We start from the raw sequence: 27,546 nt of genomic DNA on the forward strand, positions 1-27,546 counted from the left end.
CAGAGAACCTCTGGCTGCAGAAGTTTGTTCTTTCCGGCGGGGTTCATAGTAGCGCCTCACATAAACACCATCAGGCCAAAGCTCAGGCGCGTACATGTCTGCCACAGCGTTACATTCAGCCGTTATGTGAAAGGAGCTGAATCTTCCGTGAACATTCTCAATTTTCCTGCATTTAACTTCCCGTCCCATCTTGCTTTCCAGGTACTTGTTAAGTGTAACGGCATCCAAACTTGGGTCAAATTTGGTTGCAAAAACACTCACCATCTTCGTCTTCACTGCGTGAATATTAGAAACAGAGGCAGTTTCAATAATACCGGGAGTTTTGCGCGCACGACCAGCTGCGCGATTCACTTGCGGCTTTGAAACTGAAGCAGGTTTTACATCCATTCCTTTCTGCCGGCATCCTTCTCGCACAACAACACTCCACAGTGGCGTCGGAGCTTGTCCTGCAGGCTGTTTGGCCTTACTGCACGTTGGTTCCTCGGCGTTTGTTGACTCAGCACCGCTGAGTGGTTCAGCGTCGGCGCGCTGCTGCTCCATCATAGTGATCCGGTTGTCCATCGATGTCGTTACAGCATGAAGATTTTCATAAGCAGTAGTTTGAGACTCCAGAGTGAGTTTCATGCAGCGCATGTCATTGTTTATTTGCTCCATCCGTGCCAGCAGCGCTGAGACATCAACATGGTTGAATGACACAGGAGGCAGTTCATCCAAATAGTGCGAGACAAATCTTGGAATATTGTCCCCACACTCGTTTAGCACTTTCAAACAAATCTTTACGTTGTTAATATCCTTTTGCGTGCCATCAGTTAAGTTCTTCCAAAACATCAAGTTTTAAGTTGCTCAGATAAATGACTTTTGACTGATTTGCTCAAATCCTGTCAGAGGTCGATGATTTCTGGGATTTTGTTTTTATTTGTATTACTACTAATTCGGCTGTATGTTTACATGTTAAAGCAAGACAACCAAAAAGCTGCTCATGACTTCAGCTCATGCCTTCTGATGTGTTGCCTTTCATAAATCTAATTAAGTGCAGTTAATGGGATTAGAACAGGGACACAATGTAGAAGACATCAATCTAGCCTGGAAGTCAGCCAGAAATCTGGTTATTTCACATCTCGCAGGGTTTCTCTCGCCAGCTGGCAGGGGCTGATGACCCGTGATGATTTACTGTAAAAGTCTCCTTGTTTTGCTGTTGCAGAGACCTCAGCAGAAATAGTTCAATGAGGCAAAAGAGTTTTTTTTTTCCAATTTAGTAAATGACGTGGTTTTGATAAAAGCACAATATTACCTCTTTTTAATTCATTTTTATTCAATGTAATTTTTTTTTTAATTTAGTTACTTTTTGTTTTACTTTATTCAATTTTATATTATTTTAATTTTCCATTAGCAAAATAAATATTAAGCCGGATACATTTTTTTTCAGGTTTTTCTATTGACATTTATATTTAAAATGACCTCTCATTAACTATGATTGAAAAACGACCACATGACATACATCACTACTGCAATAGCTCTCTAACGTCTTTATTGCAAATATTTCTGAAAATGAAGACATGAAAAACATTTAGAATGCTTAAAAACTGTAAAATACTGATATTTTTATTTTTCAAAAATGCAGCAGAAATATTTTATGCTTTTCACAATCCATCCATCTGCTGAGTCTCAGAAAAGAAGAACTCAGTCAAACATTGTTTGAGTGTTTTTTTTTTATCGTTTTGCAAACATCCTTTGTTTCTCAGCCGGATACTGTTGACTTTTCATATAATATGTTAACTAAAAAATTCTTCATATAGAAATTATTGAGGATAAAGGAGGCTAACAGACTTAACTGTCACACATCTGCATGTTGTCACACAGAGAAGCCAGGAGGTGGAGAGGATTAGAAGGTGGCTGAGGGGGAGGAGGGATTAAGGTAAGTAATAGAACAAGGAAAAGGGATAAAATGGGAATTCTGGAATATCCATGTTGGGAGCGTTGATTAACTTCCTGGATCTTTAGTTGTTTAGTTTGTTGTAGCAAAGAAATGCTTTTTCAAATCTTTTTAAATCTTCAGTATTTTACTTAATTAGAGCTAATTCCATAAACTGAATTCATAAATAGTCAATATTCAGTATCACAAAGCATATATATATAACATTAGCCCTGGAGCACTCACAGTGAAGTCAACGCCAAAACTTCTACCAGTTACTATATAAGTTAGAAAAATTCATGATGTTTGGGACCTTCATGTTTTTAAAGTCTGTTATGTTAGAAAATAAAAACAGAAAAAAACAATATTGCTAGTTTACAAGGATATTAAGGCTTAAAAAGCAGCATGTTTGAAGCCATCTTAACCTTCAGTGTGGAGTCTTTAACTTCATCAAACAAAGCTGACCAGTGCTTCTGTTCTTCATTCACAGATCACTTTGTGTATCAAATATGGCTCCAAAGCAAATCAAACTCCAGACTTCAAATAATAGGAGACACAGAGACACATTTTACACAGAATGGCAATCACTGTGAGGAAATATTACCTTCAAACTTTGTCTAACATTCAATCAATCTTTACCAAATTTATGTCAGCCTTTTATCTTTTAAAGAAGCAGATGCCAATCTGCATTCAAAGCAGTTCAAATGTGGACTTTCCTTGAAGCTCTCCTTGTTCATCATCCAGTTAAGACAAACAGAGAAAAGACGTTGACAGAAAATTCAGGATCCCCTGAATCTTTTCCTTCCCCCATTTGTCTTAATTAGGGCAAGTTTCCATCCAGGGATAAAAATGAAGGATCAAGGGGTTAGGTTGAAAGGGTTTGTTGTTTTTGGCTGGTGCTCAATCATCAAACCAATATTGCATTATCTACACAGTACAAGCTCATCATCCAAATGGTCAAAAAATGGACAGCATGTAGTATGAAAAAGTCCTATACCATAGCGACGACACAAGTACCTTAATGCTCACATTTTTTGAAATGACTGGAATGACTGTGCATAGCAAGTATAGCTTTAAATAAAGGTACTGTGTATATACTACAGTGGGTGAGATAGATAGATAACCAGCCTTGCATCAGGACATTTATACAATAATATATTAATATCTGAAATGAAAGCAATAATGTGGTTAAATAAGTCATGTTTTTAACTCGAGAGCAGGTATGCTATAAATCATAACATATCATCTGTATCTTTCCATTGTATTTACAAGAGTTTAACACATAGCTGGTTAGAGTGATTCTTCAGTACATCTGCAAGCCCCCTCCCTCCTCTGAGCCTGCCTTCTCTCTTGGCACGCTCTCCGAGTTAGCGTTTTTCATATCGCTCAATCTCACTTCCGTTTTTACCTCACTCTCACGGCGCCTAAATCCCACTCAATGAAGTCTTAATCTCTCCCCGAATAACTTATCTTTCAGCTGATGTTGTCTTTTTATCCCCAACCTTTTCCTCTCTGTCTGTTTTTACATAGAACGCCTGCTGAAATGTATTATTATCCCCTTAGCTTAGTTTGATCCTTGGCAGATAGGGCCTTTGATCTTTTTAATGAAAAAAAATGCTACATTCACATTTCACAGGTTGATCAAGTTGACATCAGCAGTCTGTGTGTGGTTTGTCTTTTTCCAGTTCTCCATCTGCCTTTTTTCTGTTCCTCCTGCACGCCTGCACGGTGGCAGCTTGTGTGCAGGAAAAGTGTCACGGGTTCCCTTTTGCCAGAGCACTCCTCCTCTTCCTCAGATGTAGAAAAAGCAGATTTTAAATCCAAAGTGGGCTTTCAGATGTCCAAACTCGTGAGCGAATGCCCCAAAGAGCTGGATCTCCTTAGATCCAATTGGCCTAAAAGTCCCAGGACATGCAACACACAGATGTCCGTCATTTCATCCTGTTACTTAAAAATGTCTGCTGCCCCGTCTGTTAACAATCCTGCAGAGTAATTAGTAGAGGTATTTCAGTTTGTCTATGTGTGTGTGTATGCCTGTGATGAGTCTATGTATGTGTGTGTGTGCGTTAGTGCGAGCTACGTCCCTGCATGTGCCCGGCAGTGGTTATACACGTGTGGTGGAGTGTGTGTGTGTGGAGATGTGCGTGTGTGGCAAGTGTGTATTGCTGTATGGGCTATGGTGTGTGTAACCCTGGTGAGGATGCCCCATCCTCATCCCTGCCACAGATCCTGGTGTCATTGGGGTCATAGGGGTCGCAGGGGTAACAGGGTGGGACCCTGGGGTCACAGGCAGAGAGCCCGGGGTCAGGGAGGTCATGAGGGGGACATCGTCTGGAGAGCGGCGCAGGGTGAGGGTGTAATCTGGCGGGCAGGTGAGCCGCACGGTATCCAGAGTGCTGTAAATGTCTTGCGTATCCAAACCATCTAGGGCATCGAGCGTATCCAGAGTGTGATGGTGGTGAGCATTGTTCCTCTCATCCGCTGATGCAGCATCGCACTCCAGCTGCTTCACCTGAACAATAAACAACTATTTTATTCATTCATGACTTTAATTAATTAATGAGTGCCAGTTAAGAGTTGTTATTGTTTTAGCCTGTTAATATAAATGAATCAATGTGGGATTTGTAAGATATAGTTGGTCAAAACTCCACATATTTCTGTTTCAAAGTGTGAAACCGTTTTCAGTTACCAGCCACCTGACTTCCATCATGGCTATGCATGATAATCATATCATAAAGTTAATAGTTTTCCACTCATAAATGGACAAGAAATACTACAATAAATCCTTCACAGAGACTTAATGTGTTGGCTTGAACCTTTTTTTAAAGGAAAGTTTTCAAATAAACATTCCTAAATACAGTATCAACTGAGCCAAAGTAGATAGAGCATCTATGGTAGTGACCACAACATTAAAATTTGTGGATATTATAAGAATGTCGTATTTTGTTGTATTTTATAAATGTAATCATGTAAGACCATTGAAAATTTCATTTTGTGCCTTTAAAAGTAGATTCCTTTAAGAGTGTAGTCATTTTTTTGAAGAAAAGAGGAACATTATAGTTTTAGTTATAAAGGTGTTTTTATGTTCGAATCATAACTCCAAACCAATGATTATCTTGTTTTTTATTGTATAGGTCGAGTTTTTATGTTTTGCATTGTTTGACCGATGGTACAACTTGTACTTAGGTGCGACTTGTATTTCTGATTTTTGGAATAATATGTGGCAACAACTGCTAGAGGGTGCTGTAAGTGTGTGTGTATCAGTATTTGCTACTGACAGCAACACAGAAGAAGTGCCATTAAGTCCTACACCTTGCTTAGAAGAATGGTTCCAAAGCGACACAGGCAATGAAGAATTCAACGGTTTTAATGATTTGAGGTAATATAAAGATGACTTGTTGGCGTTCTTTTTATGATTATCTGAATCATTTTTCACATGTTATGCTGATATACTAGATTGCTCCTATGTTTCATTAAGCTAAATAAACATCAATGGGTTATGGTAGTGACACATGCCGATATTCAGTTTATTTTTCTCATTTATTTCATTTCTATGCTTTGCCTTTCCAGATGAAGATGAATTGTCCATTCTTGTTGCCGTTTTTTGTTAAATAAGTGAGAGTTATACTCCAGTGCAACTTATATATGTTTTTTTTCTCCTTTACTATGGCTTCTTTTTTCTTCCGTGACTTATTGACTTAAAAATATAGTACTCTGTTTGTTTCTCTGTCATTAGTCAATTACTACAAATGTTCCGCAATTACTTCCTGCAGTTGTTTCTTGCCAGTAAATATGAAGGTAAAGTTTCTATGCTTCGTATTAAAGATGTTACACAAGATTTTCAAAGGTATAAAAAATGAAAAAGGCTTCAGCTTGTTGAGTGTTCCCTGTTTTATCTGGCTTTTTTTCGTTTTTAGGATGCTCTGCAGGTGTTCCCCTTTATGCCAAACTCCCCCGCTGAGACAAAAGGATTAATCAGGCTTTTCGTGTTTCATTGTTTGGTAGCTTCAATTTGTTCGCTCATTTATTCATTCATTTGTGCACGCATGTATTTGTGTAGTTCTTCAAAAGGGCCATGATTAACTAGTTCTTTGCAATGTGTAAAAACATTAAAAGCAAATTGTTAAAATTTATCTGCAAAGATTCATTCCAACATTTTTCTGCAAGATTTTCAAACAATTCAGGGAATCAGGCTGAATTCAAAAAGCATTGTGTTCTGAGTGGGGGAAGAGAAGTAAGATGCCGTTCAGGCAGTTATGCACAGTTCACACAGGCGCAGTCGTCAGAACAACAGCAGACACGCACAGATTCTCACACTGATAACATCTACTGATAACAGGCTTTGATTTGCAAGAGTGCTCTATTGGCAGCTGTGCCTCTGTCAGCTGGAGCATTTCGTCATCTCTTTGTATGATCCCAAAAGATTTCATTTGAAATTAATGACATGTGTCATAATTCTTTACAATCTACATGCTGCACAATGCAATTTAGACCTAAACTGTGAAGAAATTTGCAATTAAACTCACCTGTAATGACATCAGTCTCTCCCCCTGCAGGTGGGCTGCAACATCAGCCGGGGTGATGTCTCGTCTGGGTGGAGGAAGTGGACGCGGCCTACGATGCTCCAGACGCCTTTTGTCTTTCTTATAAAGCAGAGCTGCAAATGCGAGTATATTGAGGAACAACAGTGATGCTCCCACTGCTATTGTCACGGACAGCTCTGTAGAGTAGTCCTCGTTTGGCACACGAGCCCCATTTTCCACTCCATTCTGGCCCAAAGCAGACTCTGGTGGCTGCGGAGTTCCCGCTTGAGAACCTGGGTGTCGCGTGCTGCTCGGCGGCCAGCCTTTGGACAAACGCTTTGTGTAAGAAAACGGAGTGTCATCCTGTGGGGAAGGACTGTGGGTGAAGGACGACACCGACTGGAGAAGCTCGTTCACGTGGTGCAGGTGAGGGACAAGCTGGAGCCAGAAGGAGATCTTGGTGGCACGATAGTGATCTCTGACACGAGGTTTGAGACCAATGTGGAGGTACAGCTGCTCTTTAGGAGTATATTTAGACCAGGCCACTTCTTCAAAACGGTTAGGCTTGGTGTGGATGAACTTGGTATCTTGAGGAACTGGCTGATTGGGATCACTGGAAAAAAACAACAGAAAATAAATGGAATAAAAAATGAATAACAACACAATAAAAGTGTCATTCATTACCAAATCAAGATTTTTTTATTACATTAACAAATTAAGTCAAAAAACGCAAAATCCTGATAATTACATGGCCCGTGTAATTATAGCAGAGAATGATAATGATGATTTTAATCAATTTAATCAAATGCTGATAACAATATGGCCTGGCTGATTATGGCAGATAATACTACTGGTGCTTTTTAATCAAATAGTAGTGAATTTGTGATTCCTTGACTTTATTAAAATGATTTAAGTGTCTAAGTTTTAGACCAATTATGTTTAGATAAAATTTTGTTTTCATTCCTCTGACCTTTATTTTTTCCAGTAACATTTTTTTTACATTTGAGATCTGACCACATCTTGCAGGAGAATATAGTTGACTTTTTATTATTATGTTTTTTGTATTTTACAGATTTTTATCATTTAAAATGTGTCTTTACATTTGTAAACTGATTTCTATTCTTAAATAAAGTTGTTATAACTTTGCTCAGAAAGCTCCATTGTTCTCTTTCTTATTAAATTAAACCGGGGAAAAATAACTTTCACTGTTAACAACAGTCCAAAGTCCTTCTTGTGCCTGTAAACTTTTGCAAAGCTTTTCTAAATTATTGTCGATTTGCCTACATGCACCTATAAAAACCATTTGTGTGCAGTCTGGAATGCATTAAAATGCTGATACTAGAGTTGCACACAAAACAACGTGTTGTTGCATAACCTTGGTAGGAATCTGTGGGTGCTTAGAAAAAGAGAAACACATTGAGATCCGGGAGAAAAAACAGCTGACAATCTAGCAGAAAAGAGTGGGGCCCAGTGTGGAATTTCAAACTCAAAAAACACGAGATGGATTAAAAAATCTAATGTTTTGGGTTGAAGTGGAATCCAGACTAAAATCCAACAGACAATCAGGGAAGGAAACACAACAATAAAGTAACAAAAAGACAGAAGTGGGCTAAGGTTAAAACAAACATAAATACAGACAAATACAGAAAAAAAAAACGTTGATTAAAATCACGACAAACTGTTTAATCTAAAAATTAACACTTTTGTAGATTTAAAAAAAAATCAATGACAGATGCTCACATCGCATGTTAGCCATTTATTTCATCTCAATAGGCCTGTGGCTGAATTTCCTGCTGCCAAAGCTTTAAGAGAGAGAGTTATACGGTTGCTTTTGTTGCTTGTGAGGTAAAACCAAACACAGCTTGTTTACAGTCTACACTAAACCGTAATGTTTCCAAATCATTTGGTCTTTATTGGAGGCAAAAGACTATTGGAGAAAAGTCTGAAGAGAATTAATTAGGGCAGAGCTGTAGCTGCTTGCAGATCAAATGGTAAATCCTTAAATACTCAGATCATCAGTGCAAGTAAAAAACAACGTAGTCATTAAGTGGTCATTAATGATAACTAAAAGGCTTTAAAGTTAGTAGTTGTGTAGAGAAGGATTTCAAATAAAGGGTATCAAATTGATTTTTCATATTTTCTGAATCACCAAAAAAACTGTAATGTCTATTCAACTTTGGGTATCTAAATCTACATTTCTAAAAAAAAAACATCCCTATTTGTCAGAGTACCGGTAAATGGCTTTCAAAGACCATCTCTGATGAAAATTGTGTTTTGGTGTTTTTCACATGTTCTTGTGGCATCTTTCTGATGATGGAGGAAGAACATTAAGCTTAAAGTTGCATTTCTGAGTATATCTGTATGTATGATTGTTGTGAATCAGGAGCAGATGTAAAAATGCAGTTTGAAAAAGAGTGTAATGGTGGTGCAGAAATTGCTATGGTTGGGGCACAAGCCCCCTCCTCTGCTCCATACACTTGTAGACAAATAGATCCATGTACGTCTTTGTTTTTCTCGTCTGAGTGAGCTGACATCTGGTTCAAAACTGTACAGCTGGTTAGCTCCAATATTGCACACAGTTTTTGTTGCACCAGTAAGATTAGGTTGGTGGTGTGACTGTGAAGGACTCTACGCTAGTGGAAAAGTGTGTAAACAGATAGCTCTCAGCAACAGGAAGGGGAAGGGGGGACAGATTTGCTCAACGCCAATGGTACAGCCCACAACTCAGAAGTGAATTTCTAATGAACTTCTGGCGACAGCTTTTTTTATTTCAGCTAAAAATAATCATTATTAAAAGACCCCTGGGAATGCTTTCACTACAGATCAAAAGTTGATCAAAGTGGGTCTTTAAAAGGTTGCAGCAGCTAGTGGGAAATATAAACCTAGCAAACATTTCGTGAACATAAACCTTTTTAAACATCCATCAATTCAGAAAAGGATAAAGGCTATGGCAAGTGTGAGATGCCTACAAGTTATCTACAATTTTATAGCTGACAGTTTTATTGTCTGGCATAAAGAAAATATTTTACAGTGTCACGGTTTGATGCAGGAAAACATTTCTAAAGGCTTATTTTCCAGTTGAAGCCTTTTTTTCACTTCTTTAGTTTTATACATAGTTCAATGAATATTGTTCAGTTTTTATACCAGTCAGAAAATATTTGCTTGGATGCACAGCTGAAGTTCATAAAGAATATAAAACTATCAGATATCTACACCCCGAATGAGATTCTCACCGTGCCGTTGGCACAGTCAGTTTTCTAAAACTACTTTTCTGACACACACGGACAGGCACAAAACGTTAAAAAGAAAGGAAACGACAAATTCATGCATATATTTCTACCACCATACTTTTGTTTCCTCAAACAACCGAAACCATCGAATGGCACAAGAAGGCAACCAAACAACCCGTTTACTGAAAAACAAGCAACATACAAGCTAGGGATTTAAACACCCACACAGAGGCTTACAAAGTATACATCAGGGAACGCCGTGTTTCCCCAGTCCGCAGACTTCCATCATCATCTCAGCAGAGTGAAATCTCTTTTCAGAGAAATTTCCGCACTGATAATTGAAGTATAGACTGAATCTTCACACTCGTCTTTGGCTCCAGAGCCTGCTGCGCTAGTATTGACAAAATGTACGTGTTCCTAAAACCAGCAAGCTTAATGCTGTGCCTTTATGCACCAACATATTTCTTTCTCGTCACATTCAAAGCATGTGAGAGCTCTGTCCTGCTGCTGGAGCGCAGAGATCTGTGGAGGATTTCACATATAGGTCTCTAGACAGCAGATTTCTCTATAAATCTGAAGACGTCTCCAAAGAATGAGCCTCATTTGGATTAATCACTGTCCATTACTCTTTTCTAGCACAGCAGAGGAAAGGACCATCTTACACAATTACTTTTATCTTGCTAAGCTTGTCAGAGATGGAAAAAAAAGGTTAACAATTATGGGCAGTCACTTTGACAAGGGTAGAAATGCCTTTGTGTTCCTGCAACATTTGTTAACTGCTAAAACTGCTTGTGTGTAAAACGGAACAAAATACTGCTGCTTAGTTCGTAACACTTTCTTCGTTTTGCTTTTTAACATGTAGAGTAGCCTGTAAAACATCTTAAAAACTTGCCCATGATTTTTAAAAGAAATGTTTGTTTTTGCAAAAAATACAGTGCACTTTCGTCAATTTTAACTTGCAACGCAGTTTTCATTGATGTATTGAATTAGCTGGCAGATTTCCATTCCAATGCACATTAAAGACCCACTCTGATCATCTTTTGATCTATTGTAAAATCATTCCCAGTAGTTTTCTAATTGATTATGCCATTTTTAGCCAAAACCTGTGTCATTTTCTAGGACATAGTTTCTGCAGAGTGGAAGTAGTTCATTAGATATTCCCCGGTGAGTTGTGGGCAGGACTGTTGGCGCGGAGGAACCTCACCCCTTCCTCTCTTTTGTCACAAATAAGCTCTTTTATGAACAGTATTTTTTAATCTACTTCTGATTCACTATGATTTAAATAAATAAATACTCAGAAAGGCAATTTAACCTTAATTTTCTTGATTTAGTCCTCCATCCTCTAAAAAATCTCAAAAGAACATGTTGAAAACACCCATTAATATGATTTTCATCAGAGTAGGATGTCAAAGACAGAAATGTGAAAATGCTTTAAAATGTTGCTTAGATTATCGAATAATTCTCACAACTAAATATGCCGCACTGTCAATCAAAAAAAAATTGTGTTTTGACTGCCTTTATGGAGTTCTGTCCATGTGTACCAAGTCTTTGCATAACGGCAGCGGACACAGACCCAAGTAACCTCAATGACCTTCATTAGGATAAAGCAGGTACAGATTACGGTTGGTAATTTGTCCACTGATCATCTTTGTTCAACAAATTAAACAGGGACAGGATGGAGCTGATGGTAACGTAACGCATTTTCAAATCTAAGCAAACCGTCTCTAGGCTTGGAACAGACTTTCATTCAGTTAAAGTCTCTGTCTACACCTACAGTAAAACCATGTTGCCAAAAGATTGTGTCCAAGAAGTCACAAAAAGAAAAAAGGGAAACAAGTTATCTAAGCTGTTCTATACCTTTTACTGTAAAAGGTAATTAAATGGCAGTCAATACCATGAGATATGTAATACATACATGTATGTGGGGATTAACTATTGATTTCTGGCAGCACCTAATAATGCTGAGTCTGTGCATTTCTTTTCCTTTTTTTTAAGATTTTAACTCTGCATTTAGCTGAACAAAGTCTTTTTTCTGTGGTTTTTGTAGCTGAAGGACACTTAATCAAGACCATGTTTACTCACCCAGTCTTGGCAAAGTTAGTCCAGTAAGTCATGACCACTGCGCTCAACATCACGTCGTTTTTGGAGAAATTACAGTTGAACAGATCAGTGGGACCTACCATGGGCACACCAAAGACATACGGGACCTGAAGTAGAAAAATCAACACATTAGTTGCAGTAAAATATTGGCAGAAATCAGAGCTAAAATATTAAGAAAACCTTGAAACATTTAGATTTTACAAGAATGGGAAGTTATCTCTCTCTTGTAATACAATGCCAAGCCTCACACTCCTAAAATAAAAAAAACACTTTCATATTAAGTACAACTTTATCTTTTCCTTTTTTATCCTTGATTTGTCATCTTTACTTACACTGGAAGATTTTCGCTAAGAACAAAACTTTGGCACAGTTATGAGACACAGTTTAGGGAGTTTGCATGTTCTCCCTGTGCATGCGTGGGTTTTCTCCAGCTTCCCTAAAAAGGAAAAATCGTGTTTTATGGGTTTATTGGTGGCTCTAATTGGTCCCTTGGGTTTGTGTGTGTTGTTTGCCTTCTGTGTTTCACTGGACTGACAAACCGCCCAGGGGTACTCCGCCTTTGCCCTTTGGTAGCTAGGTAGGCTCCAGCAACCCCATGACCCCAAAGGGAATAAAGCAGGCTTAGTGAAAGGATAGCAGGGTGTATATTTAAAAACTGTGGTGGTGAAAAAAAAAGGACTAGATATATTGATAAAATATAAAAAGTGCTAAATAAAAAAATAGCCTGTGCCAGTACTGAAAACAACCAAAAAGCAACAAGCATTTTTTTTTCTAAAGGAGTCCAACAATACATTTCAGTTTTGATGTGTTGTCTTTTTTATATTTACACCTAAAGCTTTGACTTTATTCCCTTGTGTAATCTAAGCATGTTGCTTTAAAAAGAAAAAAACAACAACAACTGCCTTATATCCAATAAAACTGCTTCTGGAGCATCGGGTTTGCAAATGCAGCTACGAGTTGTGCATTTTCTGTAAACATTGTGAATGAAGAGCACACATTGCTTGTTTGGTTGTAAAAACCTATGAGTAAGCTCCAATATTAAATCCAGGATCATGTTTAAAGCAAGCAAAATACACTTGTATGTTAATCTAAGGAACATCTTCTCTACCAAAATAAAATAATTTTAATGTGAGATATGTATCAATCCCAGCTTTCTGCCTCTAACCCAGCATCTCACCTCATCGCCATGGGCAGAATCAGCCCAGGGTGGTGTTGCGTCACTCTGGCAGTGATGGTAAAAGGAGTAAAAGTAGGTGGGAGAGCCATATTGAGCATGAAGGTCAGCCGTGGCAATGGCTGGCGCCACCCACTGGTGGTCTGTAAAAAGCGCCACCAGTGTTTTCCTGCGGGTTTCGGCATTGTCACGATCAGCCCAGTCAGTGTACATGAATCTGCAAAAACACATTTCTTATCAAAGCTGGTACACATATGACATTTTACATTAAGCAGCTACTGCAACAATGTGCAAGGGAGCACAATCAACTCCTTCATGAGGTGGTCTCAGGTCAAAGTAAATGCAAAGAGCTGTGTCAGGAAGGCCATCCAACATAATGCCAAGATGAAACAATCATGAAAATCCCTAAAAGAACTTTCATACTGGGATAGTCGTGACCAGGGTTAACGACGGCTGCCACCTGTGGGGTTGACCCATAGGATGCCAGTAGAAACTGGACCAAAGTTGGTCAAAGAAAGACAGAAGGAGGGGTTGGAAAGAGGAATGGAGTCATAGTTATCCTGAAGGAGGAGTTTGCCAAAATATTCTGAAGGTGAAGAGAGTGTCAGATAGGGTGAAAAGTCTGAAGCCCAAAGTTGAAGGTGTGATGTTGGGTGAGGATGGGATGGATGGGTGAGGTGATCCAGGGTATCCCTATAGAGAGAGTGGTGATTGGGGCAGACATTAATGGACAGATGGTTGAGGGAAACAGAAGTGGTGTTCAGGGCAGGGATGGTGAGGGACTCAGCAACTGCAAATTCGTGGCTGGGAAGAATGTAGTCAGGCAGTATGTGGGATGATAGTGAACCGGATAAATCTGATAGTGAGGAAGATGAAGACAAGGGCAGAACAGAAAAGCAAGGGGTGGAAGTTAAAAAAGGAAGAGTGCTGTGTGGATTTTTGGAAGGAGTTGAAACAAGAGTTTCTCTCAGATGACTGCACAGCTACAACTAAAGGGATCAAGGAAACTGGGAGAAAGGTGCTTGATGGGTTACCTGAATGTGGAAAGCAGATCTGGGGCCTCATTTATAAAACTTTGCGTAGGATTTGCGTCAGAAGTGGCGTACGGATGAAACATAGGACGTGCGTACGCACAGAAATATTCGGATTTATTAAACCGTGCGCACGCACATCCTACGCATCTTTCCCTTAATAAATCACAACCAATTCTAAATGCAGCGCAGCTTTTGCGGCTTTATGACACGCCCATAGTTGCCCATAAATAGTCCATGAAACGCCCACAAATGAATATTCATTGATTGCGAAACCATGGCACACACCGAGAGGAAATGAAAAAAACGTAACTTCACTCAATGTGAAGTAGAATTTATCGTTGGCGAGGTGGAAAAGAGGAGAAAAGTGTTGTTTGGAGGGCACAGTGTGGGCATTACTAATGCCAAAAAGGCACGTGAGCGGCAAACGGTGGCAGACGCCGTAAATGCTGTAGCCTCACAACCTCGGACCGTGGCCGAAATAAAAAAGAAATGGTCGGACATCAAAGTCGTCTCTTGATGAGAGACAAGCGGCAAGAATTGGGGAATCCCTTAGTGGAGTGGTGACTGAGGCGCAGGGGGACGCCGACGCGCCAAATGCACCGGGTGACACACCCCCAAAAGCCCGCAGAGGTCCAACAGGACGGCTCGAGGAAGTCGGAACCGGCTCACAAGCCAGTCGTCCTCGTTTGCCAGCACGTCTTCTTGCTGTCTAAAGATGCGTTCACTCCGAATTCTTCCATTTGCCACATCTTCTAAGAGCCCAAGATCAGCCATTGTGCGTCATTACGCATTGTGATGGGGCATTTTATTTCCATCCATTTAATTGCATCTGACAAGCTACAGATATCGGTAATAATCGACGTGGAAATAGGAAATTGATCAGCGCAAATGTAATTTCTTGTTGCTTACTGAATGGTTGAGACATACGCCATACATTGTTTTATCAAAAATAAAACAAACTAAAAGGCACATGCACGAATACCATAATTCTGTAGCTTATGAAGAAATGTTTTAACATGAAAACAACTTTCCCCAGTGGACAATTAATGCATCTCTCTCTATCTATCCATTAGTCTGTCTGATTGCACCTATATCTGCTCCGCCAGACGGACACATTGACGAGAATATCAGTTTTGTACATTATTTCGTTCTGTTAACTATATTATTTATGAGGATGAATTGCACAAAATACCAATATTGCAGAACATTTTTCACTTTTCTTTTTGCAAATAAGTGTTCATTTGAATTTCTGTTGTAATTTTCGTTTGATTTTTTTGTTTGTTTCACTGCTGATCGATCAAACGGGTGTTCGTGTAGGCTGGTAATTGTAAGACTTGCTTTGTGAAGTCTTCATGTTATTTCTGAGAGGCAGGATTGTCATTTTCACTTTCACGTGTTTCTTCCATCTGCCGACGGTGTCGCCGTTTCTCATTTCACCTGTTTTTGTGCGTACGCCTGGGTCAGAGCTTGCGTGAAGGACCGCACATTTTCCCGTCAAGTTTGCTTTTTATAAATCTCAACTATTGCGTAGAGAGTGGAGTACGCCTTCTTTTGTGCGTACGCAACGTTTATAAATGAGGCCCCAGGAGACTTTGTGGTAGAATGAAGAAGTTCAGGAGTATGTTAAGAGGAAAAGGTAAGCTATTAATAGGTGGAACGCTTAGAGAACAAAAGACAAAAGTACAGAGAGAGAATATGACGGCTTGTATGACAGGACAGAGAAGGGCTTGGCAAGGCAAAGAAATGGAGATGGGAAGGATGTGCATCAGGTTAAGGTGATGAAGGACAAGGATGGAAATGTACTGACAAGTGTGATGGAAAGATGGAGGGAGAACTTTGAAGAACTGAAGCATTGGGAGAGCACAGAAAAAAAGAGGTTCACGAAGTAGCAAAGATTAGTAAGAATGAAGTGAGGAAGTAGGATGGAGAGGATGGAGAGTAGAAATTAAGTTTGTCCTGACAAGATAACTGTGGAGGTATTGAAGAGTTTAGGAGAGGTGGCAGAGTTTTCTGCATGTGCTGTTAAAGACGATTTTGGGGAGTGAAAGAATGCCCGAGAAATGGAGGTGAAGTGTTCTGGCGCCCAATTTTAAAGGGAGACATGCAGAGTTGTGAAAACTACAGAGGAGAAAAGCTGACAGGTCACACAATTAAGTTATGGAAAAGAGTAATAGAAACTAGGTTGAGGTCAGAAGCGAGTATTTTTGAGTAATAATTTGGATTTCTGACCAGGAAGAATACCACAAATGCAATGTTTGCAGTAAAGAGAAGGTCAGATGTAGCTGCATTCTATCTTTGTAGATCTAGAGAAAGTCTATGACAGAACACAGAACGGAACTGTGGTTTGATGAGGAAGTCTGGAACAGCAGAGAAGTACGTTGGAGTTGGTCAGGACATGTATGAGGGCTGTAAGAAGGGGTGAGATGTGCTGTAGGTGTAGCATAGGAGTTCACGGTGGAGGTGGGATTGCACTTAGGATCAGCTTTGAGCGCCTTCTTGTTTGCTGTGGTGATGGACAGACAGATGAGGTTAGACAGAAAACTCTGTGGTGTTTGCAAATGGCATTGTGATTTATAGTGAGAGCAACAAGCAGGTGAAGAAATATCTAAACAGGTGGAGGTTTTCTTTGGAAAGTAGAGGAATGAAGGTTGGTTGGAGTAAAATAAAGTATCTACAGAGGGACTCAACAAGTGAGGCTACAAGGAGAAGATGTGAAGAAGGCTATGGGACCTAAAGTACGTGGAATCAACAGTCAATAGGTGTGTGCAAGCAGGTTGGAGTAGGTGGGAAAGTGATGTGTGACAACAAAAAGTCAGCAAGTAAAAGTTTGTGGTGAGAGCAGCCATGTTGTTGGAGACTGGTAGCTCTGATTAAGAGACAGGAGGATACAAGTGACAAGGATGGATAGAATCAGGATGGAATCCATCAGAGAAACAGCTTATGTTAGATGCTTTGGAAATAATGAAGCAAAGTCAGACTGAGATGGTTTGGACAGACAGAGGACAGTGAAATGATGCTGAGGTTGGAGATATAAGGAAGAAGGCCTAAATAAAGACCCTAGAGAAGGTTCTTGGATGTAGTGAAGTTGGACATGAAGATGGTTGGAGTGAGCAAAGGATGCAGAGGAGAGGGTTGGAGGAGGACACGGCGACTCCTAAAGGGAGCAGCTAAAAGGCAAAAAATGATGATCGCTTTATCTCAACACAAAATATAAAATGGATTTGTTGGTAAATGATTATCTTAGCTTAGCAGAAAAATGTAAAAACAATTAAAGCATGCTACTAAAGTAACCTTACCATGAAGACTATGAAATATATGAATACCTACGGACTAATCCTAGTTTTCCTTGGGTACATAAACCCAATGGATTTTGCAAAACATATTAAAAAACAGTGATCTAAAAGGTAAAATAGCCAAACAGTCCAAATGTACCAGCTTTTGAGAGACGTTGCCCTTTTTTGTCCTTGTAATGCTTAGAACCTTATAAATTATTAGTGTCATCAGACTAAACCAAACTAAGACTAAAAATGTGACAGAACAACATCCTTGTTGCAATCAAAAGATTTTGAGAATCAAGCAAAAAAGGGTTAGTCTTTGTTGAGGCAGAACACAAATCACATCATTAGTCACAAGGGTTTCTTTTACTTAAAAACAAGATTTCTGTGAGCTTCCACACTTAGAACGTTGTTTCCCTAAAATAAAAATCCTGCAAACGCACACACACACAGTTTCCATACCAGCATCCCCTAAACCCTGTTTAGATCATGCATGCAGGCTCCTTATGCAATATTTCAAACATTTCCATCCTCAGATTTTTACTTTCCTATCCTAAATTCTCACTGATAATTGCAGATCTAAAATCTTAACTCAACACTTCCTGATATGATGAGGATCATAGTTTTTCGATCGCTGTTCTTATTGAAATTCATTGCGTGCCTTCCATATGATTACTGGTCTCAGCATATCCTCAGCCAGTATGGACTAGTAAAACTAATTAGGTTATTACATTTGAAAATTAAAAAGTAGATGAAGTTGTATATTATTTGGACACATTTTTGCAGCTAATATGCTAATGTGTAGTATGCTTAATTAGGAATAAATTATAATATTATTATTACTCCAACAGTAAGATTTTCTTGACTTCAGCAGATTGCACAAATGCAGTTGGTCATATAGGCTGCCTTTTCATTGCATAAAATAGTAAATAAACAAAACAGGGATGATGCTACTTGTAACTGGACTCCCACTGAACCTGTGAACAGAGCTCTGTGGGAATGCAACGTGATACTTGGTGGTGCAAATAAACAATTCTGCTAATAGGTGTTAAAATGGTGGTTAAATACAATGAAATACTCCCAATAGAAGAGACCTTTCAGCATATTTACAGCAGTGTAAGATGAATGGTCATGCCCCAGCCAGGCAAACACATAGCAGCAGGAAATGCAAATTGTCTTTAAAATGAAGGGTCACCCTCTTTAGGAAGGTTCAGCTTCCCTCTTTAGTGTGTGAGTCAAGGTGAAAGAGGAATAAAGCTATGAAAGACAAAAAAAGTGTCTTCTCCTCAATATCATGTGATTTGAGTCAATCAACCTTAGTGCCTACAGTCCAGCAGGATGACGCTGATGAGTCTGAATGCTAATTTCATTCAGTAAATGGTCCTAGTCTGCTGCGTTTTTCTTCAGCCAACTATTTAAAATATGAATGGGTGGCCATGTCAAATTAAGAAAGAATAATGAGGTTAAACTCAGAACAGAGTGACGGTTAGGTACAACAAAATTCCTCAAGATTATTGCTGTTGCGAAAATCTGATCGTAAAATGTTGCCTATTATTGGACTGTGTGTTCGTATAACTGCAGTTTTTTTATGGTTTAGTGGTCCCAAGTTCCAAACCCCAAACAGACCTTCTCTAATTTGCAGACAAATTACATGTGATGGAAACCTTGTCGGAAACATGCTGCACACAGGCACACTGATGAATAATGGAGACACTTGTAACACTGCAGTGTGATAATGCAGGAACAGATGTTGTGAAAATGGGTTTTTATTGTCTGAACAACGCCAAGTCCCATGATTTTGTCAAAGATAAAGCTTAAAATTTTAAGTAGAAGTGTTTACATCACATAAATTTGCAACATTTGCAGCTGTGAAAAGCCAGAAAACAGAGGCCATGCCTCCTCCCACTGACCAGAAGAGCTGACCACATCAACACTGAAACTTTAGCTGCATTTTTTTACACATGCAATCCATTCAATTACTATTGCTCTTTTCTCTGACCAGCCTTAATATGCAGACAGCATCTAGTACTAACAATATACATTGAAATTTACAATTTGTGACCTTTAGACTTGCCTGGCTACTACTTACACGAAGTTGAATTTAAAAATAACTACTGTATTACGATATCAAAGAGGCCATTTGTTTATTGCGTTTTTCTACATCTATAAGTAAAAAAAAAATTATACTCAGGATCCTGAGTTTCTGTCTTATAATTTAACCCTCCAATAAAGCATGACTCACCCAATCTTTTTTTATTCAATCTAACCTTGCACACATGACAGGCTTTTTAGAGGTGTGAAAGCGAAAAGAGGATCAATTCGAGTTTTTTTTTTAGCTATAGGGGAATATGATCTAAATGTTCTAAGTTCTAAGTGATCAATTCGAGAAAAATGAAACATTTCACGAGGAAAAGTGCCTAAATAAATACATTTAGGTGTATCTTTTTGGAATCACAAGAAAATCCATCAAAATGTGTAAGAAAATATTTAGCAGGGTATCTATACTATTTTCCTTCCAGATGATGAAAAAAGTAACGTACCTTATGCTCTCTCTTAGTGTATCTCGGCCTTCCGGGTATCCGTACAAACTGTCCACAAAATCCGACACAGCAAAGTCAAAGTCCTCAGCTGTGACTCCGTCTTCCGAGTCCACAATGCCTTCCACGAACTTTACACCCTCGCCTTGATTAACTCCCAGCATCACATCGTAGTTCAAAAACTCCCCTTGCTCCATCAGAATCTGGGGGTCGTCAGGAATAACATCACCATCAATCACGGGGGCAAAAGCTGTGTGATACTTGGCCGGAGTTATGTTCTGCTCCACAAGTTCGCGGTAACTCCGGCCCTGGAGGCAGGCGACCAGTTGAGTGCTGTCATCAATGCCGCAGCCCACCCTTTCACCAAGTATCCGAGCGTACTTGCTCGGCTGATAGTTGACAGCCCAGCTTGCTAAAGCGCTCCCACTCTGGATGATGGCTCTGTGGAACAGATCTGACACACAGACGCACACATGAATTCACTGAAAACATCTGTGTGCGAACATTTGCACATTAACGGATGCATTTGCACCCACACATCCATGCATGAAAGAACAGCTGTAAGACTGCACATCGAAGAGTTACACAACCCGTTCAAAAGATGCAAAATCAAGTAGACAAAAACACTAAACTCACAGGAAAGAAAAAAGAAAGTTGGAATTATCCTGCTTATGGTTATGTAAGATGTGATATGCTGCTCAGCAGAGACTAATCACTGACTCAAGACCAATACATCAGACACCATTGTTTAACCTGATGACTATCACGATTCAAAAACCGATTCAATGACTCATACGTCAACAATGAAATTTCAAGGCTTCTTGCCTACCTTCAGAGTAGTGGGACAAGGTGAGGAGGCTCACGCAAGAAGCTCCAGCACCAGATCCAAACACTGTGACTCTGCTTGGATCTCCACCAAAGGCTGCAATGTTCTCCTTCACCCATCGGAGAGCTTGGATCTGATCCAGCAAGCCATAGTTCCCTTTTGCCGTCTGGTCACCAGTGCTTAGAAATCCTGCAAGATAGAATCAAGTGAAAAAATGTCAACATGTTGCAAATAAATGGGTTTATTGTGTATATTTCAAACTAAATGTCCGTCTCATTTCTGTCTCACAATGACTCTTTTTCAACCAAATCCTTGGAAGACGATGTTGTCTTGCATGTCCGTGCATATTCTTGTAAAGAAAAACATTAAAAAAACAGAAGCATAGACCAATCCCGCATTCCATTACATCAACAGCTATGCCATTTTCCTTCTGCTGGGGACGTTATTAAGTAAACAGAGGATCCTAATGACTCCTTCACTGCGGTATATCTCATTACTGCAGAAGCTCATTTTGTGAACTTCAAGCACACAAGAGCATAATGAGTGAGAGAGGTGATACTAAATTTCTACTTTTCATCACTTATGTGCACATTGTTGAAAAATTCATTGAAGCAAAAAACAAAATGTGAAGATTGCATTCATCCAGAGTAACCCGAGGGTGGAATTTCTTTATGTTGTATTATATGCAGTAGTTGGGGAAAATATTTTTCTGCTTGTGATCTCTATATTTCAACAGAATATTATCCACTTTTTAATGATAATAGCACGATAATAATTACTGCCACAAGTGCACATTGCTGTCTGTACAAAGGCTCACCTCGTGCATCCGACTCATGATGGAAATGAAGAGGAGGAAGACGAATGGGGGGGGTGTTGCTACTCAAGAAGATGATGATGGTGGTGAATGTTGAATTGAAGGGGGCAAAAACAGAGAATGGAGATGAAGACACAAAGAAGCACATAGGACTGGTTTCAATGGCTCACAATGTTGACATCCATCCTCCTTGTATTGTTTTTCCTTAAAAACTGAGGTTTCTCCCACAAACACAGGCAGAATAAATACTTGAAACAGGAGTTTAAAAAAGCTTTAAAAAGATGTTTGAAAAAGAAAATGTGTCAAGGCCAAAGCCATTTTCACATAAATCATTCTGTGCCTGGGGCGACCTGATGCTGTTAGGGCGCACACCACAAAAATACCCTCAAGCAATCCCAAGACCACTTCCTAGACGGCTAGATCTTTACTACATGGTCCCCCTACCCATTTTCCCTGCCTCACATAGAAACAGTATTTATTTATCTCAATGAAGATGCATCCCCCTAATATCACCTCAAGTCACACATTCATAAAAATCCTTTGCCACAAAAACCCAAAATGTTTATTCTGCAAATAAACGAGGTACAGATTTAGTAATAAAATTAAATTGTAATTATTTAACAATAAATTGATCAAGTTAAGTAAAGGTTTACTCCACGTCAAGTTAATTGCAACAATTAGGAAAGCTATAAGCATTTTTTTTTAACTTACAATCCTTTCATGAAAATGTCTGAAAAATCCCTATGAGAATGTGGGCACGAGTTCACTCAGAGAGCTGAATGATTCCTCCATATCTCACACACATGACTTACTCACTGTGAGGGCATGCATAATGTGTTCACGTAAACAACTCATGCTTGCAGTGTGATAAAGTAAATGAGGCTTTATGACCGCAGAATTTTTTTAACCCTTGCAGCGCCTGCCTCAGTCTTTATTATCATATCAAATGCAACCACAAAAAGCCTCAATTGCGTGGATTGTAAGATATTCTATTTGTTCAGCTCATAAACTTTGCATAGATGTCTAAAAATAGAAAAACCACTGGGAATCAATTTTTTTTTGCTGCTCAGAGAGCAACGAATCGGAGAGGCATGGAGTTAAAAAGGATCAGGTTGGTGGTGGAAAAAAAAATGGCTTCGGGGATTTTTTTTTTTACTAGTGACACAAAAACTACGCATGTTTAAACTTAAAAAAATAAAATGACACAAAAAGACTCTGTGGGTATAAATAAAACATCTGATATTGCTATCTGTCGGATTTAGACAATATTATTCAAAGCGTTACTGAATGAAAATAATATGAATCTAAGACATGGCTTTTGAAGTAATTCATGTTTAAACAAGAAGGAATGTGTCATTTATTTTCAAAATAAAACAATTTAAGATATTAAAAGACAGCAAAGGATAAATGATTAATATTTAAACTGGAAATCTACTTTACTTAACGTGATTACATATTATAAGGGAATGACGTGGTCTTTTTACCTAACACTCCAAGGCGATAGTTGAGGGTTATGACAATGACGTTGCCATAGCTTGCAAGCACGCTGCCATCCATCATGTTTCCAGTGCCTTCAGTATATGAGCCTCCGTGGACGTAAACCATCACTGGTCGCTGACCCCCCTCCTCATGGATGTCTGGTAAAGATAAAAATATTGAGTGACAGATTTAGGTGGAGAGCAACAGACTTTTGTAGCAACACATGGCATTGCAATGTCTCCTAACAGTGAAGGTGACATATCTAAAGCTCCTGGTGCAAATAGAAGTGTTCATTCCAGAGTGTGTGTGCATGTGTGTGTGTGTGAATGAACCAATATGTATGCATGACTGAGTTTGTGTCCTTCCTACTTTCCTGCACAAGTAAGGGCGTAAACCCCATGGCAACTGACGCAGGTGTCTGCATATTAAGTGTTGGTTCAACCAGCCCGCTGTGGAGGGGGCAAAAGACGTAAAGCTTTTTCCAAAATCTTTTGTGTTTCTTACAAGCTCTGACAGCTTTTTTTTGTTTGTTTCTTGTTGTTTTTTGTGGTCACACTCCATGTCAGTTTCTTATCTTAGAGTTTGATTTAATCAAACCTGAACATGCAGCCCCAGTCCAACTTAAACCCTGCATGCATAAAAATCAGCTTTTTTTCCTAAAAGTCAGTGCACATCAGCAGGTTCACTCACCCTCCTCAGTGGGCACGTAGATGTTGAGGTAGAGACAATCCTCGCTCTGGTGAGTGAGGTAAGTCGCTGCTATGTCCAGGTTTGCCGTGAGCCAAGATGGCATCATATCTACCAGCATACTCCTCTCATCCAGAGACTGGGGACACACTGGAGCAAACTGTGTAACATTTCGGATTCCAGGCCACGGTAGTGGAGGTTCAGGTGGCTGGAAGCGCCGGTCGCCCGTTGGAGGCCTGGCATACGGTACTCCCAGATACTGGATGACAGGCCCAAGAAGGTCTGAGGGAAGAGGAGTCAGGATGCCACGGATACGGCCCTGAGCCGTGGAAATGACAGGCACGGTCTGCTCTGCTGATGAAGGGGTCGAGTGGAGGGAAAAAGAGAGGCAGATGGGCAGGAGGAGGGATAAAACTCCAAGGGGGAAAATTCTGCAGGTCCTTGGGTCAGACATGATGGTGTGCTTAGCAGGAAAATGAGGAAAGAGATGAAAGAAGGGAAGGTCCTGGAGGGGTTATGGCTACGCTGACCCCTTAAAGATATATGACACTCACACACAGATGCTGCTCTGATTGGCCCATAACACACGCAACACACACTCCTGTCTCTTGCAAGTAACCTTTCCCCTTGTGAGTGTGTGTCTGTGTGTCTGTGTGAGTCAGTGAAAATGTGCCTGTAAGTGTGTGGTGACTCAGTCAGTGACTCCCTCTAATACGCGACTGTGAGTACATGTCCGAGTAGGTAAGTGTGTTTGTCCTGGACTGACAGTTGGAGCCTGCGTGCATGTCTGTGCACATATGTGTGTGTGCACATGTGTGCATGTTTGTGAGTCTCTGGTTATGTAAACAGCAGCATCACTGTTCCTCTGTCACTTTCTCCTTCCGGTCACCCCCAGAACAATCCCAAACTGCTGCCTGCACACAGGAAAGAAGAGAAAAGCAGACAGAGAGAGAAAGAAAGAAAGTGGACTCAATTATTCTCCGGCAGAAGGATCACCGTGTGAAATGCACAAAATAGACCCCTCACAGGAGAGACTCGCATGGCAGACCGACAGGTACGGCTGTGCCACCTCGCCTGCTGTTCACTTTAAAAATAGATATGAGAGTGATAGATAGGCCAAACGAGATGTTGTCCGCTCAGCTTAACTTGGTGTCAGGCTGTCAGGGCTGCTGTGTCACATCCTCCCTACTCACTGTTTCACAGATCTCAGGCCCTTTGTGGTGAGAGGGGGGGTGGAGGGTGGGGGGTCACATCATATGCTTAATTACGCCCTGAATACACCACGGAGCTTCTGACCTGCATGTAGCATAAGGTATGGAGCATGTGACAACGTGCACTTCTTCTTCCCAGTCTCCTTTATTCTTCCTCCTCCTTTTACTTCAATACAAACACAGCTGCTCCCCAGTCGACTCTCTCTGAGGGCCTGGGGGCAGAATATTAACACATAAACGCATTCGTACAGAGAAACCCCACAGTCTGTCTAACACACGTCCATCCACGCGCGCATCCACGCTGAAGCGAAAAGCCGCAGCTCCTGGCAGAACGCGTAGATGCTCGCTTCTGTTTTCGATTGTGCCGGAGCTGTCCAAGGTGCTAGTTAACATTCCAGTGGTGATCACACACACGCTGATGAATAACGCTCCATTTATCAAGGCAAACCCGCCGCCTGACACCCTCCCCTTGCGTTTGTCCATATGGAAAGAACAGATAAAAGCTGCCGTTCTTATCGGAATTCATAAATAAGAGGAGAAAAAGACGAAACAAGTGTTTGGAGGGGAAAAAAATCACCTCTGAAAGGGGGAAAAAATCCTGACCACAGCAAAAAATAAAAAATAAAAAAATGAAAGAATTGAAGGTTGGAGCTTTTTCACACACAGACACATCAAAATGCACAAAAAAGTCAACATGCATTCCTGCCGCAGCAAAAAATCCTCAAGGGAGGAAAAAATGTACTGTACCCATGCAGAGTGACCGCTGTGAGACTCCGAGAAGCATCTTCCCTCTTCTCGTCCACCGCAATATTCGCCTCGTGCTCTCTGCGCTGCGGCTTATCCGACGTGCCCGGGATGGGATATGGGGGAGATACTCCTCTTCTGCTCCTACTGCTGCTCCTGCTGGGTGGCTGTGGTGGTGGCACGTCTCGTTAGCGAAAATAACCCCAAACAAGAAAGAACAGGAAGAAAAAAACGACCCTCGAGGGCTCTGCACGCAGTGAAATGTGGAAATTAAGGAGGAGGGTGGGGTGAGAAAAATGGAGTGTTGACAGATGCAGTCGGAATCTTAGGGTTTCTGCGTGAAAATGCAGGGCCCAGGACGTTTAAATGATCAATCTCCCTTTCTACCTCTCTTTCCTGCTTTTCTCCTCCCCCATCTCCCTCTCCCTGCCTCCCTTTCTTTCTCTCTCCTTCCTCTTCCTAGATGCGATTGGACAGTGTGGCAGGCAGCAGCCACTGATCCAATGATATGCACCTATAGTGAGCACAGGCTGGAGAAAAAGGGGGTAAAGGAGGTGAGGAAACACTCATGGGGTGCACAACATTTTAATGCAAAAAAAAAGAAAGAAAGAAACAGCATGCACATGTAGAACATGCCCCAAAACATTTTCACTATCAGCAAAGACACTTTTGCTATAATCTGATGCCCCGGTGGACTGTTTTCCCACACACTCACAAACTCTCAGTTGATGGTGGAGAACACAGTGACCTCTTCAGGACCAGAACAGGAGAGTCTGTCCTCATTCTTTTCAGCAATGCCTGCAAGCAGCTTTCTCCCTGAGGCGGAGCGTGCCACTGGTGTGTGTGTGTGAGTGTAGGTGTGTGTGTGTGTGTGCGTGTGTGCGTGTGTGTGTGCGTGTGTGTGTGTGAGTATGGTAATGCAGTTGGTCTGCAGTCGCTACTAACTGTGTTTGGGAACACTCCTCACGTCAGCACACCCTGCTGCAGCAGCATTCAGGACTTTCTATTCCTCTCCATAACAATCTCCAATCCCTCCATCCATCTCTTTGTCTCCCTGTTTGCTCTGGCACTTGTTTCCTCATTACTTCTGCTAAACTCCTCCTATTTCTTCTATCTTAAAAAATAACTAAACAAAGACGGAGTATTTATATCTGGAGAAAGAAAACAGGCGATGTGGATCTAGTTGTGCATATTTTTGAAAGATCATTAAAAAGAGTGGCACTGATTTATTAAGCCGGAGCTTGAAACCCTTCTTTTTTCTTAGACAAGACTGCCAAAAAATATCTCCACATTGGTAGCGCTAGTTGTGCTTAGAAGGAGTTCCTTCTCAGACTAGATTACCTGTAATTTACAAAAAAATCTCTTCAATGTGGAAAAATGTACTTACAAAAGACTTTAGAAAAGGAGCATGTTTAATCAGAAGTGGCCTTGTCATCCTTTTACCTTGAGGAGTGAACCTTTCTAATTGAAGCGGTGGCCTGGACTTGTGAAAGGGTGTAATGTACCATGATATTTTCTTTTCAAACTAAGTAGTTGTAGTGCCTAAAGCTAACCAAACTAATGGAAAAAAAGATTTTATTCTGTTCTACCCCGACTGTAACAGGGACATGTACTGCTTCTGTCGTGATCACTTTTGAAACAGTATTTTAATTAGTGAGGAGGAGCCAGAAATATCATGTATTGCTGTGTTTTTAATTGCTGTAACAACTTAATTATCTGACAGATTTAGCTAATCACTCATAACTTTGCTATGCATCAAAAAACAGACTGTTAGTTGAGGAACAGTTTACAGAGTTACTTTGTCGTAGGCTGACATTTTGGAAGAATGCTAAAATTTTAGAAATAAAAATTGAAAAAGAACACAAATGCTTTTTTAAGAGCTTCCAATAGGGGTCTGTTATAGTTATGTAATTATCATTTGCTTACATGCTATAATTACCATAATATGATTGTCTCAGTTCTATCCTTCAGTAAGAAAACAATGACATGAAAAGTTCTGA

At 40.2% G+C, this 27,546-nt stretch overlaps 1 protein-coding gene across 1 annotated transcript; it reads right to left on the minus strand.

Moving 5' to 3' along the window:
* Positions 1–1,503: 1,503 nt before the first annotated feature.
* On the minus strand, positions 1,504–26,939 carry LOC101168332 (neuroligin-4, X-linked). Its single transcript, XM_023950867.1, has 9 exons — positions 25,550–26,939; positions 23,595–24,505; positions 22,910–23,062; positions 20,615–20,800; positions 19,789–20,239; positions 12,943–13,156; positions 11,748–11,872; positions 6,439–7,048; positions 1,504–4,424 (listed from the first exon to the last, which is right to left on the minus strand). Exons 2-9 carry the CDS (start codon positions 24,043–24,045, stop codon positions 4,017–4,019), a joined length of 2,598 nt encoding a protein of 865 aa, XP_023806635.1. The 5' UTR covers positions 24,046–24,505; positions 25,550–26,939; the 3' UTR covers positions 1,504–4,016.
* Positions 26,940–27,546: the final 607 nt, after the last annotated feature.

Source organism: Oryzias latipes, chromosome 21 (assembly GCF_002234675.1).
Source record: "Oryzias latipes chromosome 21, ASM223467v1".
Lineage (NCBI taxonomy): Eukaryota > Metazoa > Chordata > Actinopteri > Beloniformes > Adrianichthyidae > Oryzias > Oryzias latipes.

Coding starts and splice junctions, on each gene's coding strand:
- LOC101168332 (XM_023950867.1), bottom strand. CDS start 24,045: ATGTCTGACCCAAGGACCTGCAGAATTTTCCCCCTTGGAGTTTTATCC. Junction 23,063..23,594: donor CTACGTGCCCACTGAGGAGG/GTGAGTGAACCT, acceptor TATCTTTACCAG/ACATCCATGAGGAGGGGGGT. Junction 20,801..22,909: donor CTATCGCCTTGGAGTGTTAG/GTAAAAAGACCA, acceptor TCTATCTTGCAG/GATTTCTAAGCACTGGTGAC.